Genomic DNA, 19518 nt, shown 5'->3' with positions numbered 1-19518 from the left:
AAATCGTTTCGATCCAAGAAGAATCTACACGATCGTCGGGCTCGACAATGGGAAATGCAAAGTCAAAGCATCAAACACACTCTGGATATCTTCTGGTAAGAATCAGAGCAAGAGGAGATCGAATGGTTCGCTGTGGAGGAAGAAGAGGCCTTATCTGTTCTAGAATCTGATTCCGAGCTCGAGATCGATCTTGAGGCCGAAGATCTGCCTCCGGGGCAAAGTGTTGTGAGTACCAGAGACCCCTTCCCCATAAATCCTCTTCCCAAACACATAAGGCTACGGCACCACCTCTGCCTTTTGGCTAAGGTCGGCACTGAGACAATGTTTCCGATGCCCCGCCCCTCGGCTTGGCACCAAAACAAACCGCCTAGCCTTCCGGCTCGGGACCGAGTCGACGAAACTTCCTTCAGATCTGCAAACCATCTGACTCCAAGGACAAATCTAGTTTGGAGCCGAAATCCTCTGCTCCGAAACAAAAGCATGCTTCGGAGCCAAACACCTTAGCTCCAAAACAAAGACAAGCTTCCGAGCCGAAACTTATAGACAAGTTCATTTCGACGCTGAAATCTAAAGACATTGTCTCCAAGCCTCCGGAGCCAATGTTAGACGTTCTGAAGGCCAAATTGGATCCTAAGCGAAAAAGATTCATATTAATCCTGATACTGGACACATTTCTGCTAAGACACCAGCAAACCAAGAGCTTCCTTTATAGGACACTCCCAAAATCCCTCGAAAGAAGAAGGGCATGGTACCAGCCCTGTTTATCCTGTACCACAACCCTCTCCTCCTCCACCATCTTCTCAGCAAGTAATTGAAGGACCCTTGCATATTACACCTCAGGGATCCCCCACATACAGATCCAGATAGAGATCATGATGATTATGATACTCGTTTGCCTGTAGACCCAGTTAATGACTACACCATTGACCCTCCAGTAGACAATGACCCAGACCTTTGCCCAGCAAAGCCATCACCGCCAGACGAGCGTCTGGCTTACCAATACCTCATTGCTAGAGCAGCAGAGTATCACAGGTAACCTTACAGAAAGAGATTTTAGAGGGGGAATTTTTATCTGAAACACTCGAGTCTACACACAGGTCAAGTCATACACTACCTATGCTTAAAGGCATGATGAGGCATGTAGATGATATCTTTAAAGCCCCCGTTCGAGCCAGCATTTTAACTCAAAGTAGATAAAAAATATAAACCTTCACCATCAGATCTGGTATTTATTAAAGGACAATTACCTCTCGACTCCTTAGTAGTGTCCACTGCTCGTAAAAGAGCTAAAACAAAAACTTCTGGGGATACACCTCACCCAGACAAGGAATCTAAACTTCTAGATGCCTCAGGAAAAAGAGTAGCTGTTCAAGCTGCTAACCAGGGCCACACTGTGATGAGATGGAACAACTGCTCCAATATCTCCCAGATGAACATAAAACTGAAGCACAACAGTTAGTTGAAGAAGGAAAACTCATCTCTAACTCCTCAATAAGATGTGCTTTAGATGCAGCTTAGAATCTCAGAGTTTAAGCCGGAAGTTCAACACTCCTTTTGAACACCCCCTTTGAAAAGGAACACCTGTTTCATCCTGTAGTCGACCAGTCCTTAGAGAAAATGAACATGGACACAGAAGCAGCAAAATCCATGGGAGCGCTCCAGTCTCCATCCATTAGAGGCTCTTTTCGCCGTTAATTTTACAGAGCATGGAACAAAACCACTTCCTCAGACCCAAGGACTGCAAAACAAGCATACTGGGACTGGTTTCAGGGTATGTCACTCTTCTTTCAGCCAGGCTAGCTTGAATCCAGTGGCACAATGCGCAAGGGACCCACGTCTGGGCATACCCATTCCACTTAGGGCAAAAAGTGTTACAGCAAACAAATGATGGACGGAATGCTGGCAAGGCAAACCTTCTCCCCCAGTCAAAAGATCTGGGTTAAATCCATCGTTTTTATGCCCACTACACCACCCTAGTTTGGTCCCAGCCATTTGCAAATCAGTCCTGACCCTGTGCCTCATAGGAACAGTCCAGACCAAACTGCCAGGCCATGTCCTCTCTGGACCAGAAACAAGCATTCTGGGACAGGTTTCAGGGTATGTCACCAGCATCAGCCAGACTAGCTTGAATCCAGTGGCACAGTGAACAAGGTCAGCAAAAGAGACGATGGACTTAGGCCCAGATCTCTGTACTGGGGTGAATGTATGACATTGTTCTGCATTCTGTACATCAATTGTTCTTTTTGCTTTGGACATCTCTTTACTACACTCACTTACTCCATTCTCACCCTGTAGTGGGAAAACAATCTAACAATGGAGTTGATGCCCATGTGCACTATCACCGAAAGGAGGAGTCACCTTGCTGTGGACTGGAAAGGCTTCTTCGAAGAAAAACAACTTGCAAACATCCGGGCCCCACACTAGTTTGGCAGGAGTATGTAAAGCATGTGAATCTATAGCTCTACATGCCAAGAACAGACGCTTACTGGGTAAGTAACATAATCCAGCTCATCTGCTACCCTTAACAAAAACTCACTACCTTCCCTGCCTTTCTTCCCCCCTCTTGAAGCTGTGCTTTTTGCTTTCAGTATAAGCAGACAAGAGGTGCTGCGCTGACAGGCTGCCAGAGAGCCCTGTCACCTGGCCTCGAAGGCCTTCATGGCAACACAACAGATGATAACCAGTTTTGTTATCTACTGTTGTGATGTCATAGCAATGAGTTATGACTTTCAGAAACTGAAATAAACAATAGAGCGTCTCTATGAGGGCAACACATAACAATACTATACCTAAATGTTTTTCTTTATTTCTAACAGGGCACGAGTTTGTTTCATTCAACATAAAAGACGAAGAAGAGACCTATTGTATTGACTCTCAGGAAAGTAGGAAAATTGAAAGCAGCATTTCAAGTGAGTTACCAGTGCTCAGTTACTTGCAATCAGCAGTGACATGCATACTTGACCAGTACTACTTTTGCTGTCTATACAGTTTTACTGTGCATCTTCAAGTGATAAGGGATGGGGCAGCAGACAAGAAGCAAATTCTCAGCAAGTCTGCATCAGTTCCCCAGTAGCATTCTGATAGATGCAGCTCACAGTGTTTCTTTTTTGTTATCAATCTTTTTATTAGTTTTATAGTGTTGAACAGACAGAAAAATAATTGCCACTACATCAATCCCCCAATCATAATACTACTTTAAGGGGACCCAAATAAGGTCGTACCCACCCGCAACGTGTAAGTACACAGTGTTTTTGAATTGCACACAAGTATAAGTGTGTTTACCACCAGCATTTATATAGCAAATGCTTGCATTTCTGTTCATGTATTTCCTGAGTTCTTGCTCGTTTTTGGGAAAAAGTAGGTTGTGGGTGTTTGAAGTGCTTTTTCGAATATAGCAGCTGAAGTACCTCTTCAAGACATTAACCCCTTCTGTGCTGCGCAAATTTTCCCCCGGTGCTGAACGTTTCATTGGGCCTATGGAACCATGACGGAACGGTTCCGTCATAAGCACAGGCCACCTTATGCTCATGACGGAACCGTTCCGTCATGAGCATGGAAGGGGTTAACGTGCATACCCCAGTGCCCAATCATCCACATAAATCCTAGAGGAACACCACAAGGAGGTGGTGGGAGCACACTGCTCACCAATCAACACATCTCTTATTGCTTTCTGGAAGATGCAGTTCATATTTGTTAGAAATGGGGGTCTCTAGTTGGCAAGGTTTTGCACCTTCGTCCAACAGGGACACTTCCTTCTAGCTCACCCCCTTGGTAGCTTGGCACGAATAGTCAGGCTAATCTTAAAAGGCAGTGTGTAAAGCATTTGCACATAACCAACAGTAACACAGTGAAAGCACTACAAAAGGACACCACACCAGTTTAAAAAAGTATCCACTTTTTTATATAATCCAAGCAAGACCAAAAATGATTAATAATCCACAATACAGTACTTGGGAAAAAAATGGATACTTTCCAAGAGGTCTTCTAAACTGCAGAAATACCTAAAAAACGCAGTTTGTACGAGTCGGTAGCTCCATCCGGGGCTACTGCAATGCTGAAAACAACAGAGACTAACAGTTCCAGCCGACCGCGTCAATACGGGTCAGCAAAAGCATGAACAGACTCGGTTATCAGTACCTTTCTCGTTGCGGCTTATACGGGGTGCGAGCCGGTCGTGGCAACCGTTGCGGCTGCAAAATGGAAGCGGTGCAGGGCACGGTGTCCTCTCGATGTGGTGCAGGCAGCGGCTCAGTGTTGATCGTCCAGATGCCTTTGGTGAGACCAAGGCTTACGGTGCAGGGAGAGACGGTGCTTGATGGGATGCTGGCAGTTTGCGGTGCAGGCGACAGAGCTGGTTTGCTGGAGCTGGCGTTGGTCAGCCCAGAAGGCTGTGTGGGGCGAGCCGTTGTGTTTGTGTCTTGAAACATTTGAGCGGTGCCCCCACCAACGATGTGGTCAGGGGTGTCGAGTCAGCAGCAGTGACAGCATCGGTGGGACCAGGATGGTGAAGTGAGGCGGTTTGGGCTGCGGTGCCCACAGGTCGCAGGGCAAGCAGCGGCTGGGTGGAGGCAGCGTCGGTCGTCGTCGGTGAGACCAGGGTTGCGGTGCGAGATGCGGACGGTGCCGTCAAGACACAGAGCAAGCGGCGGAGTCGGTGACTGAGTCAGTTGTGGTTCCCTTCTTTGTGGCAACTGAAACAGCGGTTCCAGAAGCGGTACCCAGAGGTTGGTGAAGTTGTTGCTGTCCTTGAGACTTCAGAACAGGAGGCCAGCTCGATTTCAGACCCTTGGAGATACTCAGCACAAGTAAAGAAAGTTCAGTCCAGTCCTTTCACTTCCCAAGGCAGAAGCAGCAACTGCAGGCCAACCCACTAAAGCAACAACACAGCAAAGGGGTAGTACTCCTCCTAGCAGCTCTTCCAGCTCTTCTTCTTGGCAGGTTCCTTGATTCCAGCTAGTTCTAAAGTTTAGGGGGTTGGGCCTCACTTTTTATATCTCAAAATCCATTCTCCTCTAAGGCATAGAGTGTCTGTGCCCAGCCAAACCAGTTCTGCCCTCTCTGGTGTGGCTATCTGGAAGGAGGTGGAGACGGCATTGTCGGAGGCAGACCAGGCCCATTCATGTGAAAGGAAATCTCCTCCCCCTACTCTAAATGCAGCCCAGGTCTATTCAGCCCTTTCCTGACCCACCTAGACTATCTGGAGCCACTGCTCCTCTCCAGGCCTGGTCATCCAAAACCTAGCTAGTCAATCCACAAACCCAGCAGAGACCTACTGGATGGCTGAGCAAGAAAATACCTACTTTCTAAAAGTGGTATTTTCAAACACAGAATGTAAAAATCAACCTCACTAAAAGATGAATTTTTAGATTCTGAGTTCAAGCATAATAAAATTCATTCCTCTTCCTAGTTCCCAGGACCAGTTATGTTTACAAGATGTTATAAAAAAACTCCCCATTCAGTCCTATTAGAACAGGTAGCCTTGCAATAGTGAACAACACATGTAGCAGTAATTCACTATCAGGACATGCCACATACACCAGGGCATGTCTTACCTTTCACATACACTACACCCTGCCCACAGGGGTGCCTTTGACATACCGTAGGGGTCACGCACATGTAAGAAAAGGTACGGTTAGGGCCTGTCAAGTGGGTGCACTTGCCAAGTCGACATTGCAGTACGAGACTGCACACAGGCTCTGCAATGGCAGGCCAGGGTTACATTTACAGGCTGTTTGTGTGGATGGCACAATCCAGTGCTGCAGCCCACTAACAGCATTTGATTTACAGGCCCTGGCACACTCAGTGCACTTTACTAGGGACTGACACATAAATCAAATATGCCAATCATGGAAACACTAATCCATAACGCAATTTACAACAGGAGCACTTGCACTTTAACACTGATCCGCAGTGAGAAACTAAGCCAGCAAAAACAGAATCTGAAAGAACCAGCTAGTTATAGATTCCTTACCTTAGAATTACCCCCAGGCGTCAGACTGGATCTAGAGAATTTTCGTCAGCAGTACCCCTGTGTTTCGAAAGCTGGTGTCGGTCAACACTGCATTCATCGTTGGCATCATGGTCGCCGGGAAGATGTTACGGTAGCTACATAGACGCAGCCCTCGCGCGCTGACGTCCGTTCTTTCTTTTTCCGCGCCAGCAAGTGCAGATTTGAAGAGAGCGGTACCTCCAGTCACTTTTTGACTAACTTTTTCTTGACTTTTGTCGACATTGTTTTTCGAGTCCATCATCTCCTGGTGCATGAGGGATGCCCAGCTTAAAGGCTTGCGGTTCCTGTAGCCAACTGATGTCAGTGACGGATCCGTGCCGCGTGTCTCTTCTGCTTGGAGCGTGACCATGGCCCCAAGTTGTGCTCCAACTGCCGGACCATGAATCCAAAGTGTTTGCGGGAGTGGTCCCGAAATCTTCTTGAGGCCCGTCAGTCGGATCTGCACCGTTCGAGGTCCCGGTCATGTAGGAGGTTGAGGGACCGGTCGCGGAGCCATCATTACTCTTCATCCAAGTCTTCGCACTCTGGGTCAGGTGAGTCAAAGCACAAGAAGAAGTCAAAGAAGCATCGTCGCTCTTCGACTTCTCCCCGTCCGTGCGACGAGGGATGGGGTGGTGCCCTTTCCGCGACTCGGACCTGGAGCGACCCCTACCCAGCTTTGTCAGTTTTACGAAGCGTTGTATGCCATTTTTGGTCAGCCCAACACTGTATGCGTGCCTTCGGGCCCCGCGGACTGGGCTGGGGGCCCTGGGCATTCGACGCCGTTGTCTCCGACCCGGGCACTGCAGGGTCCCCTTGGATCCAGGCCTGGATCAGGATCGGTGCTGGTCGACCTTGTTACGCCTCCCCCAGCGCCAATTCCACCAGCACCACATCTGCAACCGGCGTCGCCTATGTCCCTAGCTGACGTCGACCCCGGCCTCCACCTCGAGGTAGACCCGGAGCTGGACTGGCGTCGGCTGATGCCGAATCCGGCACCGACTGGTACTTTTGTGCCCCTGTTTTAGCCTGGCTCTCTGAGACCAGATTGGCAGCCAGAGGAGAGTGAGGAGGGCTGGGAGTGTTCTGGAGACCCTTTAACAGACCAGTTAGGTTATGAACCGGACTGGAGAGAGGAACTGGGGGAAGCCAGTGGTTTGGATACCTCACCAGACCTTGGCATGTTGTCTCCTCCTACCGTGGCTATGGAGGAGGGAGTGTCGTACGCAGTGGTGTTGCGTACGGCAGCTGAGACTCTCAGCCTTGAGCTACCTATGGTGCTGGTCAGGACTAACCTCCTGACCGAGGTGCTTCAACTGGCAGCAAGCGCTTCGTAGCTCCTGCTGCCGTTTTGAACCCCTGACAGACATCCTACTGGGCACCTGGTCCAGACTCAACACAGGGGCTCCTGTGGATAGGTTGATTGCCCGACTCTACCGCCAGGCCCCGGGCAACTCCACTTTCCTCTCCCAACACCCCACCCCTAAGAGCTTGGTGGTACAAGTCTCCACCTCTAAAGGTGCATTCCCTAACTCTCCACCAGATAGGGAATCCAAAAAGCTGAACCATCTTGGGGCTTCGGTCAGTAAACACCGCATGTCTGTTGGGCCGTTACACCCACTCTGTGTGGGATATGGTTGTGCAAGTGCTGCCTCAGTACCCGGAGGAGGCCCGGGCTGTACTCTCCCGGGCAGTCGCAGAAGGAAGAGACGAAGTGAAGTTTACCATCCGCTGTGGGCTGGTTACCGCCGACTCACTAGGCAGGACGATATCCACGTTGGTAGCCCTTCGAAGCTACGCCTGGTCGAGGTCAACTGGTTTTTTAGGGGATGTCCAATCCACTCCTGTGGACATGCCCTTTGATGGCCGTCACCTATTCGGCGACAATGCAAACAACGCGCTAGAGCGCTTTAAGAACTCTTGAGCTACAGTGAGTTCCTGTCCAAGAAGTAGGTAGTGGTTGCTATTCCCACTACTTTCTGGTGTTCAAGATGTTGACACTGACTCAGGTCCTGTCTGCCCTAGACCCTGGAGACTTGATGGTAGCGTTGGACTTGCAGGATGGTTATTTTCACATTCCCGTCCTGCCGGCCCAACGGCATTACCTGCGGTTCACTGTAGGCCACTAGCACTTTCAGTTTACCGTGCTCCCTTTGGCCTCACAAGCTCCCATCGGGTGTTCACAAAGTGATGGCGGTGGTCGCTGCTCATCTGTGCAGATCAGGGGTCCCAGTCTTCGCCCTATCTCGACAACTGGCTGTTGAAGGCAGGCTCGCCCCAGGCTTTCCTCTCCCACCTCCAGACAACGGCCGACCTCCTGCATTCGCGGGGGTTTTCCATCAAAGTCGCACCTGACTCCCTCTCAGGACCTCCTCTTCATCGGAGCGGTTCTGTAAGCGATGCAGTTTCGGGTCTATCCTCCCGAACAGCGAGTCCGGGATATTCGGGCTGTGATTCAGATTTTTCAGCCTCTTTCCCGGGTTTCGGTCAGGATGACCTTCCGGCTACTGAGCCTGATGGCCTCCTGCATCCTGCTGGTGGACCTTGCTAGATGGCATATGCTGGCTCTGCAGTGGAACTTTAAGTTCCAGTGGGCACAACATCAGGGGAACCTGTTCGATTGTGTCCAGATCTCGGAGGGCACTGCACATCAATTGCAGTGGTGGCTAACAAACCAGTATTGGGTCAACTGCAGATCCCTCTCCCTTCCTCAACCAGATGTCACAGTGGTGACAGATGCATCACTTCTGGGATGGGGCAGCCACATGGGGATGGCGGAGATCAGAGGCCTCGGGTCTCTGGTGGAGCCGGGCTCCACATCAACCTTCTGGTGCCTCGGGCAATTCGTCTTGCACTCAAAGCATTCCTTCCCTCTGACCGGGGAAGAGTAGTGCTGCCTTGTGGTACTGCAACATACAAGGCTGGATGGGGTCGCGGACCCTCTGTCAGGAGGCCCTGCCGCCTCTAGACATGGCTGGAACATCAGGGCATATCCCCGGTGGGTCAGCACCTGGCAGGTTCCCTGAACTCCAGGGCCGACGAACTCAGCCGCAGGTGCATGATAAATCACAAATGGCTTCTTCACTCGGAGGTGATGCAAGGCCTCTTTCAGCAGTGGGGAGAGCCTTGGTTAGATCTATTCGCCACCGAAAAGAATGTGCAATGTCAGCAGTTCTGCGCATTGGAATTTCCAAGGCAGCACTCGCTAGGCAACGCTTTTCATCGCAAGTGAAGTTGCAGTCTTCTAAACGCCTTTCCGCCTATACCACTTCTGCCCAGAGTGCTGCAGAAGATCATGCGAGACCGAGCCCAAGTCATTCTTGTGGCTCCAGACTGGGCACGAAGAGTCTGGTATCCCGAGCTGCTCAACATGACCATCGATCCTCTGATCAGACTGCCTCTTCGGGAGAATCTTCTGTTGCAGCAGCAGGGGACTGTCCTCCACCCGAACCTGTCCAGCCTCCACCTCCTTGCATGGAGATTGAGCGGCGGCAGTTGACGTTGTTTGACCTGCCTCTTGAAGTCTGCGATGTTATCATGGCAGCCAGGCGTCCCTCCACTAAGACGGTATACGCCTGCAGATGGAATAAATTTGTGGCATGGTGCACAGCAAAGACTGTGGATCCCCTTTCCGCCCCTCTTTCTGAGGTTCCCTTGTTCCTTCTGTCTTTGGCACAGCAGGGCTCTGCTCTGGGCACTCTAAGAGGCTACCTCTCATCCATTTCAGCCTTCCTTAGGCTTCCTGATCAGCCTTCTCCTTCAAGTCCCCTGTTGTCAATAGATTCCTTGAGGGCATTACTCCTCTTTTTCCTCCTGTTCCCTTTGTAATGCTCCAGTGGGACTTGAACTTGGTTCTTACAAATCTTATGTGCGCTCCCTTTGAGCCTCTACATAACTGTCCTCTCAGGCTTTGAACTTTGAAAACTGCGATCTGGCGGCCATCGCCTCTGCACGCAGGTTGAGTGAGCTACAAGCTCTTTCTTCCAAGCCTCCCTTTCTGGCTATCCATCCGAACAAGGTCGTCCTGAGAACTAGACCTTCCTTCCTTCCTTCCCAAGGTGGTTAATTCTTTCCACATTGGCCAAACCATCACTTTGCCCACCTTCTTTCCGCCTCCGCATCCTTCAAAAGAGGAAGAGAGGCTCCACTGTCTGGATCCAAAACGTGCGCTTTCCTTCTACTTGGATCGCACCAAACAATTCCAGGTGGACGACCATTTCTTTGTTAGTTAAGAAAGGTCGGGCCATGCACAAACGGACCATCTCCAGGTGGGTAGTTCTGTGCATCAAAGCTTGCATTTTCCTTGCTTGCCACTGTATTGCTGTAGCGCCGGAAAACCTCTGTTTTGGGTTGCTGTTCGCGCTCTACAAATGTCGATATTATTATTATTAGTATTATTCTTTGGCAAAGAAGGAGCCTCAGTTCACCAAAGACTACTGCCTGGACAGCCAAGTCCAGAGAGACATCTTCTTTGGCAATCCTGTTCTCCAGGACTTTCTGGTGTGAACTTAGTTCGCAGACCCAGTGCTGGGGTATCTATTCTAATCTAAGGGCTCTATAACTAACTGTTTCTTTCAGATGAACAAGGTATTTACCTTCTTTAACAATATATCTGTAAGAAACATAAGTTAGTTATAGATTCCTTACTGCCCCACCCATCCTCCCCGTTCTGAGAACTGACTTTTAGGGTAAAGGACTTCCTTTCAGGGCCTTAGTTTTGTGCACCAGTGGCCAGTGTCTTGGATGGCTCTGCGCTGCTGGCGTGGAAAGTCGTGTGCATAACTGACATCGGTGTGCAAGGCGATGTCTATGTAGCTACCGCGACGTCATCCCGGCGACCATGACGCCATCGACGAACTCGGAGTCGACCAATGCCACCTTCCGACGCGCTGGGGTACTGCTGACGAAAATTCTCCGGATCCAGTCTGACGCCTGGGGTAATTCTAAGGTAAGGAATCTATAACTAACCTATGTTTCTTACACATATATCGTTATGAAGGTAAGTAACTTGTTTGTCAAAACGTGGAGGTCCGAAAGCAAAAACTCAGGGGAAACATGGCAAAAGATGCCAAGCCTAACAATAACGTTTAAAAAAAAAAAACTTTATTGAGCTTTAATACACATTAATAATGCAGCATCAAATAATGTTCTAATTGAGTTTAGGTCGAATAAATGAAATATACATATCATGACTTCAAATAGGCAGTGAATGTAGAAGTGTAAAACTCAAAATGACCAGAAGGTGAGACAGATACATAAAGAGTAGGCACTTGAAACAAACTGACAACTGCCATTAATGGTACAATTATCTTGAACCAGAATTCCAGTAATAATCAATTGACATCAGTCAGCCACAACAGGGCATACGGTACCGAGGACTTACAAAGCGATATTCGTCCTCATTCCATTCACAGATCAATACCATACACATCCATGTTATGTTTATCGCATGCAACAAATATGTTTTCCGCGTGCTTGTTGCACGCGTTACTGTTTGGTTATCGCGTGCCTCACATTATTGTACTGTTGTTATTCCTTGAATGTACTCTGCGTGCATCGCACGAAGGTACACTTGTTGTCCTTTGAATTTACTCCTTGGGGCACGACCCGTGTGTTCTATTCTCACTCGGGTCGGGCTGTTGAGGTGTAGCTGTTTCTTGGGGCAGTTGACTTAAGCTTTCTATGTAGCTTGACCTGCTTCCCCGGTGCTTCTATTTTCCATAATAAATCTTCTTTATTTATCAATTCCTGCCTCTTTCGTATTTAACAATTTGGCGACGAGGACTGGGCCTTCTGAAAGAAGCATGCGGATTTTTGAAGGGAAATAAATATTTTTTTTTGTTTTATCATCGAATACTACGGATTCCTGGATTTCCTTACAAAATTACAAAAGGTCGCAAAGGTCTCTCTTTACTGGTGGTGTTCTGACGGAGTGGATTTACCTTGGTTTTTGAGTCGAATGAGGACTTGTTCCAGATTACATCTACCCTAGAGCCACGCTTTCATGAGGGACGATGATCGTATGATTATTCAAAAGAGCATGGTGTAACAGTTACTCACCGGCATTTTTTTGGGATTCACGTCTTTGCTGTGCCGTGTCTCCTTTGAAATACACGCACATGCGTTTTTGATGCTGTCGATGTCGATCCTTTAATTGCTGATTCGTCGAGGATTTTGGTGCATCTATTTTTCAACGGAGTTGGCAGTTTCAACACAAACTTTCCGGATTACTTTGGCATTGACAGTGGCACTTTCAACATAAACTTGTGTCGGACAATAGAGAGGTTTCCATCGTGTGTGGCAGATTCATCAGAAGCGTTTTCAACATAAACTTATCGAAGTCCAGAGAAGCAGTTTCAATTAATATTTGCAGATTCATCATATTTGTTTTTATTCTGTTTAACATTTCCATTTCAGTGGATTATATATATTTTTTTGTGTGTGTTTATCTTCAGGATTTATGATTACTGGTCAAGATGTTTTGTTCATGGGTGATGTATTAATGGATTTTTACTTCGCTATTCCTTATTATTCTGTTGTATGATCTTCAGAGGCTTATTTAATTATTTTCATTTTTTTTAAATTGTCTATATTTAGTTGAAGTTGTAGACATGTGTGCTCAGGGTTATACTTTAGCTCCTCCACAATGTTTTTGGTCAGCGGGTAGTTCACCTTGTATGCCTTGGATTGAATGGAAAGCTTATTTTTTGAATTACATTGAGACATTAGATGCCAATGGAAAAATGAAGCCAGCTGAGAAGAAAGGTATTTTTTTACATTCTTTAGGTCCTGAGGGTCTAAAAGCTTTCAATCAATTACCCAAGACGGAAGGTGGTGGAGACATGAATGTTTTTGACAAAGCTATTTTTGATTTTAACAAATTTTGTTTACCTAAAGTGTGCTTTGGTATTTCAAAGTATACGTTTTTCAAAAGAAAACAACGTAGCAATAAAACTGTTGACAATTAAGTATCTGTCCTGAAAACTTTATCTTTGGATTGTAGGTTTGGTGATCTTCAAGAGGAATTGATTAGAGATCAGGTTGTGATGCACAGTAATAATTCTACTATTAAGGAGAGGTTATAGGTGAATGGTGATGAAAATTTAGACACTATTCTAGCTCTTGTGAGAAAATCAGAACTGTCATGTAGGAGCGCGCAACAAGTCAAAGTGCATGACTGTAAAGGTAATGATCTAAATGTCAGTAAGGATACGGTTTCCAAAATAAATTCCAAATCAGCAAGTAAAGGGAATGACTTTTCAAAAAGGAGACAAATCTTTAATTCTAAAGGTAAGAGTGATGAAAACAAAGATTATTTGAGATGTTTTAGGTGCAGTAGTAGAACTCATTTAGCCAATTCTAAGTCATGCCCTGCTTTAAATCAGAAATGTTCTAACTGTGGTTTAATTGGACATTTTACTTCTTTGTATAGAAGGAACAAAAGTAGTAACAAAGTCAAGTGTATTGAGTTTAACGATGCGAGTGATGGAGATGAAGATTCTAATGAGCATAACTTTAATTCTTTTGTGCTTAATATGAGGGAGTCTAATGCTCTCGTTTTAAACATTGATGATGCTATTATAAAAAAAAGCCCTTGTGCAAGATGACTATTGGGGGAGTGAAAATAGATATGTATGCTGACTCTGGTTCTCCTTATTCTATTATTAATGAGTCAGTTTGGAAATCTCAGTTTGTAGACAGGATTGGGAACCACTTGGAAGAGAAAGATATAAATCCAGAAGGGTATTCTGGGGAGAGGATTGACATCCTTGTTTACAGAACTTTAGTATTTAGATTAAAAAATCGAAAGTGCATTGCCAAACTGTACATGTCAAAGAAGGGTCCTTCGATGTTGAGTTGGTTTGACCAAGGGAAATTGGACATTATTCTTAATCCCAATAGTCCGGAGCCAGTAATGTTGGTTGATGAACAGAATGGCATTGGTCATTTGATGCTTAAAAAATATCCTAATGTTTTTAAATCAGTAATTGGGAAGTTAGCCAATTTTAAGCATGAGATTCGTTTGAAAGAGAATGCGTGTCCCAAAATACATAAAGCACGTAACATTCCTTTTGCTGTGCGTGATGAGGTAAAGATTGAATTGGAAAATTTGGTTAAGCAGGGTATCATTGAAAGAATTGATTCTTCAGAATGGGTTTCTCCCGTTGTATTTGCCAGACGTGCCAATAGCAAGGTTAGGCTTTACATTGATCTTCGCCATCTTAATAATAATATCATCATTGATCAATTTCCTCTACCACGCATTTCAGAGATGTTGGCATCTGTAGGCGGATCTGAATTTTTTTCTACTGTGGATCTCTCTCAGGCTTATCAAATTGAACTACATGATAAGAGTAAAGATCTCACAGCATTTATTACTCCTTTTGGCTGTTTCAGATATAATAGAATGCCATTTGGACTCGCGTCTGCTGCTGCAATTTTTCAGCGAGTTATGCAGGATATTTTGATGAATTGTAAGAACGCAGTTTGTTTCCAAGACGACATTCTAGTGTTTGGTAACAGTGAAGATGAGCATCTGTCCGCTCTTGAGGGTTTTTTGTCTGCTCTTAGTGAAAATGGCTTGACGATTAAACATGAAAAATGTACGTTTGGGGTAAATTCTGTGACTTATCTTGGTCATGAGTTGTGTAAAGAGGGTGTCAAGCCAAAATCTGATTTGGTTGAAGCCATTAAAGCGCCTCCCCATCCTTTGTCAAAGGATGATGTCAGATCTTTTTTAGGGTTGACTGAATTCTATGCTAAATATGTCCCTAATTTTTCTTGTCGTACCTTCAACATTAGAAAACTGGTTAAAAATGTTAATAAATTTGCATGGTCAAATGATTGTGAGAAGGAATTTAAGGATGTTAAAGAAGCCATTTGTGCTGCAACTGCTCTTTCTTCTTTTGATTCCTCTCTCATGTCTATAATTACCACTGATGCCAGCTCCAAAGGTTTGGGCGCTGTTCTGGCTCAGAAAGATGAGTCTGGAAAGGAGTGTATTATTGCACACTCTTCTACAGCACTTACTCCAGCGGAAGAGAAATACTCTACAATAGAGAGAGAGACTTTGGCGTGCGTATGGGCTTTAGAGCATTTTAGAGTTTTTGTGTGGGGAAAAAAGTGTATCATTAGAAGTGACCATAAACCCTTAGTGCATTTACTTACCAATGAAGGTATGTTGAAAGCTTCAGCACGCATTGCACGTTTGTCGATGCGTTTACAGGATTTTATTTACTCTATTGAGTATGTCCCTGGTAAAGAAAATGTAACAGCGGATTTTCTTTCCAGAATGCCTTTACCTTTTAAAGAGGATCTTCATAGTGAATGGGATGATTTGCACATTGCGATGGTACATGATGAAGGGGCAATGTCAATTGATCATAATTTGTGGTGTCAGGAATTCAACAATGATGAGGTTTTAAAGCAGGTTGCTTTTCACATTTCTAATAACTGGCCAAATAAAAAGAACATGTGTGCTGATCTGAGAAGTTATTGGGAAATCAGGAGTGAGTTATTGTGTGATAACAACATTATCAGGAGAGGTGACCGACCTATTCCTCCAAAATATTTGAGACGCTTTATTGTGTTGCATAGTCATGAAGGGCACAGTGGAATTGTAAGAACTAAACAGTCTGTGAAGAATTTTTGCTGGTGGCCTGGAATGGATATGTTCATTGAACGTATTGTAAGGAATTGTACTATTTGTGCTAATTCTGATAAGTCACTGGTTACTCTCAGACCTAATATGGGCACGCATGTTATTCCTGAAAATCCGTGGGATACCATTGAAATAGACATTATGGATCCTATTGGTCTCAATTCCAAGTACATTTTAGCAGCTATAGACATTTTTTCTAAATGGCCTATTATCAAAATTGTAGAGAGTATTGATACTGATTCAGTTTTATTATTTTTGGATGAAATTTTCACAGAAGAAGGTTTACCATTAAGACTCATCACTGACAATGGGGTACAATTTCTTTCAAACAAAGCTAAATCTTATTTTAAAAATGTTGGCATTACTCATGCCACTACTTCTTTATATAATCCAAGTGGAAACTGTGTCATTGAGAGGTTTAACAGGGTACATAAAGGTGCCATACAATCTGCAGGGATAGATAATGACAAATGGGAACTACAGGTCCACAACACTGTTTGGATGTACAGAACCACTATGAATTCAATGACAGGCTGTTCTCCTTTTGAAATCATGAGAGGGAGACTACTTAGGACAAAATCTAATCCTTCATGGTTAATTCCGTCGACTTCTTCTGCATTGGATTTGAATGATGTGAAGAGGAAATTGACGGAAACTTATGCGGTGAATAAAGAGAAATTTGATCAAAGGAAAGGTTCAAAATTTGATCTATATGTTGAGATTGGGATGTTAGTCAAAGTTAAAAAACCAAGGAAGGTTAAAAAAGGTGAGAGTCAATATTTGGGTCCATTCGAAGTAATTGAAGTTTTAAAGAACTCTGTGAGATTATCTGTGCTGTTTCCATGAGCCCTGAAGGATCAAGGGTTGTCATGTTCGATAGTTGCTAGAAACTATTAGCTCCTTGGTAAGGTTAGGGGGCTTATGGTGGCACTGTGAGCTAGCTGGTCTAAAGACTAAATTGTCCTTTGGGGGTGTCTGGAATGAGTCTGGACACCATTCCCTTAGTTTATGTTGTCTAAATGTGCAGATCCTATGTATTTCCGGAACTACACAATAGTTCCCTCCAAATATTGGGTCATTAAAACTATTGATTATACAGTAAGCAGATAATCTTATCATCCTGAGCCACACCCGGATTGGGATGCAGTGGGCTTTAAATATATTGTTTCCTATAACATCAAGAACTGTCTAACAGCTAATGCTGCAAAAGCAAGGTTCTGATCTTTGGACACCATAAAAAAAACATCAACAAAGATGGAACCTGGGGCCGCTTAATATAATAACAACAAGTAAATATAACTAACTGCATTTGCACTGGCAAAACTTCATCGAAATCTGCACAGTCCTACCTCAGAAGGAATTCGCATAGTGATTCGGGCATAATTTCTACTGGCTATAAACTAGGGGCATCTTGCCTTTCTCTGGATGTTATCGAATGTCCTTGAGCAGTTCCAATTTGCAACTTATAGGAACATGTTTGGTCTGCCGAAATACATACAACGTACCCTACTGAAATTGGAGTTTGCCCTGGAACGCGAAAAAATCAAGTGCAAACCGGCTAGTGTAAAATATTACTATCAGATCGCGTCTGCCATAGAAGGTTCAATAAAAAGTGCACTGCAGGCCATCTTTAAAGTAGAATCAAGCCCCTGGTAAAATTACCTGCAAAAGGTTCTCAACACCTTGAACGTGAACTCCAGACTTACAGCTTACACTGTGGCAACTTATCAACAGTTGAAGTGCATCTTAAAAACTCATGGAAGGCAAATGCCCAAAGTGCTCCACCGCACATTCGGACAAGGCAGTAGCTTTTCAGCCTTACCTGAAGGCCCCCTTGGGCAGAACTACACTAAACAAATATACTTTACTTGGTCTCCTACCTCTACCATTATGGGAATTCAGAGCACATTGGAAGTCTGAAAGTGGGGACTGCAGCAGTGTTGTCTGTGCATTTATGTAACTGAATCCCTGCACTACCTATTAATCTGTTGCCCCACGTTGATAACTGACGGACGACTTTTGCTGAGACCATTGTTCCTAAAGCATGAGTTAAGAACCTACAGGGAAGCGGTCATCTATTCCTATACAAGTGATGTCCAAATGGAATTAGCATGAATGGCAATAGCTATTCTATAGTAGGGGACCAGCTAAGGAAATGTAACATAACCTGCTAGCTACTACTATATCTGCTGCCAGAACATTTTGATAGGAACTACTTTAATGAATACTTTCTGCACTTTGGTTTGAAATGCCACCATTCCATTTGTATTTTAGATCTAACCGTGCATTTTATTATTTTCCTATTTTGCACTAGGTGATACAGAATTCGTTTTTGAAGTTGATATGCTGCCCTAACACCTGCATTTCAGAACTAACCTTGCACTTTCTCCCTTTTTCATATTTGCACTAAGCGATACGGAACAGGTGGTTGTAGAAAAGGTGTTCACCAAACCAACAGCCACACATTGTTCAATAGTTCTTTAGAAAGGCACTATCTGTTTGTTAATGTCTTCCCATTTATGCTGCTTAACCGATTGAGTGTGTTGGATGGAATGGTTCCATCCTGTGCCAAGTTGCCCGTGTACCAAGGCTGGAAGCATTCTGTCATCTGCACACGACCACCAAATCCCTCTGCTGTTTACAGCAGAGGGATTTTCTTTTTTGTTTTTGAACCTTGGGAGCTGGGGAAGAGCTTCTCCAACCTCTGGAGGCATTTTTTTCCAATGTAATAACGATCGGCACACACGATTCGCTGTTGTTGTTACAGTGAAAGTGAATTGAGCTGATCGGCTCATTTCACTTTCACTGCCTATGTGCCTATGTGCTTGAGTGGGTATCTAAGCCCCTCGAGCACCTAGGCAAACAGGATAGGTATCATTGGCAAGAGGACAATCTCTTCTTTTCAGTGGTACCCTTCCCTAGTGAATCCCTGCTTGGTGATTGACGCAGGAAGGCGATTCCCAAGCAGGGATCCACCACTAGACACCAGGGAGGGGGGAGTGGCCCCTTAGGCAAGGGCTTTTGCCCCCCCCCCCCCCCAACATTTTGGGGGAAATGTAGTCTTTACGCCCTTCCCCGGGGGAGAAGAGGTGGGCAGAAAGCCCACTGGGAACTATGGATTTTTTTATGCGTAAAAACTCCCCACCCCCCCAAACACAGAAAGGATAGTCTTTCTGCCCCCTTGAGGGGCAGATGGGGGTTATTACTTCCGATATGCCCCCCGAGGTGGGGCAGAAATCCCACTAGACACCAGGGATTTTTTTTTAATAGAAGAGGAGTGGGGGCTGCCCAGTATGGGCATGCCAATGCCCCCCCCCCCAAAAAAAAATAATGGACACAGTCTTTATCCCTCTAGGGACATATGGAGGCAATAGCCCTCGATCTGCCCCCGGCGGGCAGAATCCCACTAGGCACCAGGGACTATTTTCTTTTCTTAGTGTAGGGGTGGGGTTCACCCAAAATGGGCATTCTTATTGCCCCCACCCCTCCATGAAAATGGGCACAGTCTTTCTGTACTCCTGGAGGGGCAGATGTGGGCAACAGTGACTAATCTTCCCTCCTGGGATTCAGTAAGCCCACTAGACACCAGGGACTATTTTTACTTTGTTTAGGGGTGGGCTGCCCAGAATGGGCATGCCGATGCTCCCATTCTCCCCTCAAAAAATTGGCTCAGCGCCTCTGCCCGTCCGGTTGTTACCATTTTTATCGGGAGACTTGGGAAAATGCTGGGTGGTGGAGGTTTGTGGCTCCCCACAGTTTCCAGAACTTTACATCACAGAAATGTGAAGAAAACTAGTTTTTTCTTTTACAGAGTTTGAGGTTTGCAATGGATTCTTGGTAATGAAACCTGGTGATAGCCACACACATC

The 19518-nt window shown here is 45.5% G+C and overlaps 1 protein-coding gene across 1 annotated transcript in view; it reads left to right on the top strand.

Moving 5' to 3' along the window:
* Nucleotides 1-19518, top strand: part of LOC147708370 (uncharacterized) — a 727732-nt gene that overhangs the window by 514820 nt on the left and 193394 nt on the right. Inside the window, exon 6 of the mRNA XM_086927094.1 lies at nt 2817-2909. Within this exon, the coding sequence (XP_086783220.1) occupies nt 2817-2909 (93 nt within the window). The remainder of the gene's footprint in view (nt 1-2816; nt 2910-19518) is intronic.

The sequence above is a fragment of the Lissotriton vulgaris genome, chromosome 6 (genome assembly GCF_964263255.1).
Source record: "Lissotriton vulgaris chromosome 6, aLisVul1.2, whole genome shotgun sequence".
In the NCBI taxonomy this organism is placed as follows: domain Eukaryota; kingdom Metazoa; phylum Chordata; class Amphibia; order Caudata; family Salamandridae; genus Lissotriton; species Lissotriton vulgaris.
The sequence above is the reverse complement of the archived record's forward strand: the minus strand, read 5'-3'. Positions and strand labels throughout refer to the sequence as shown.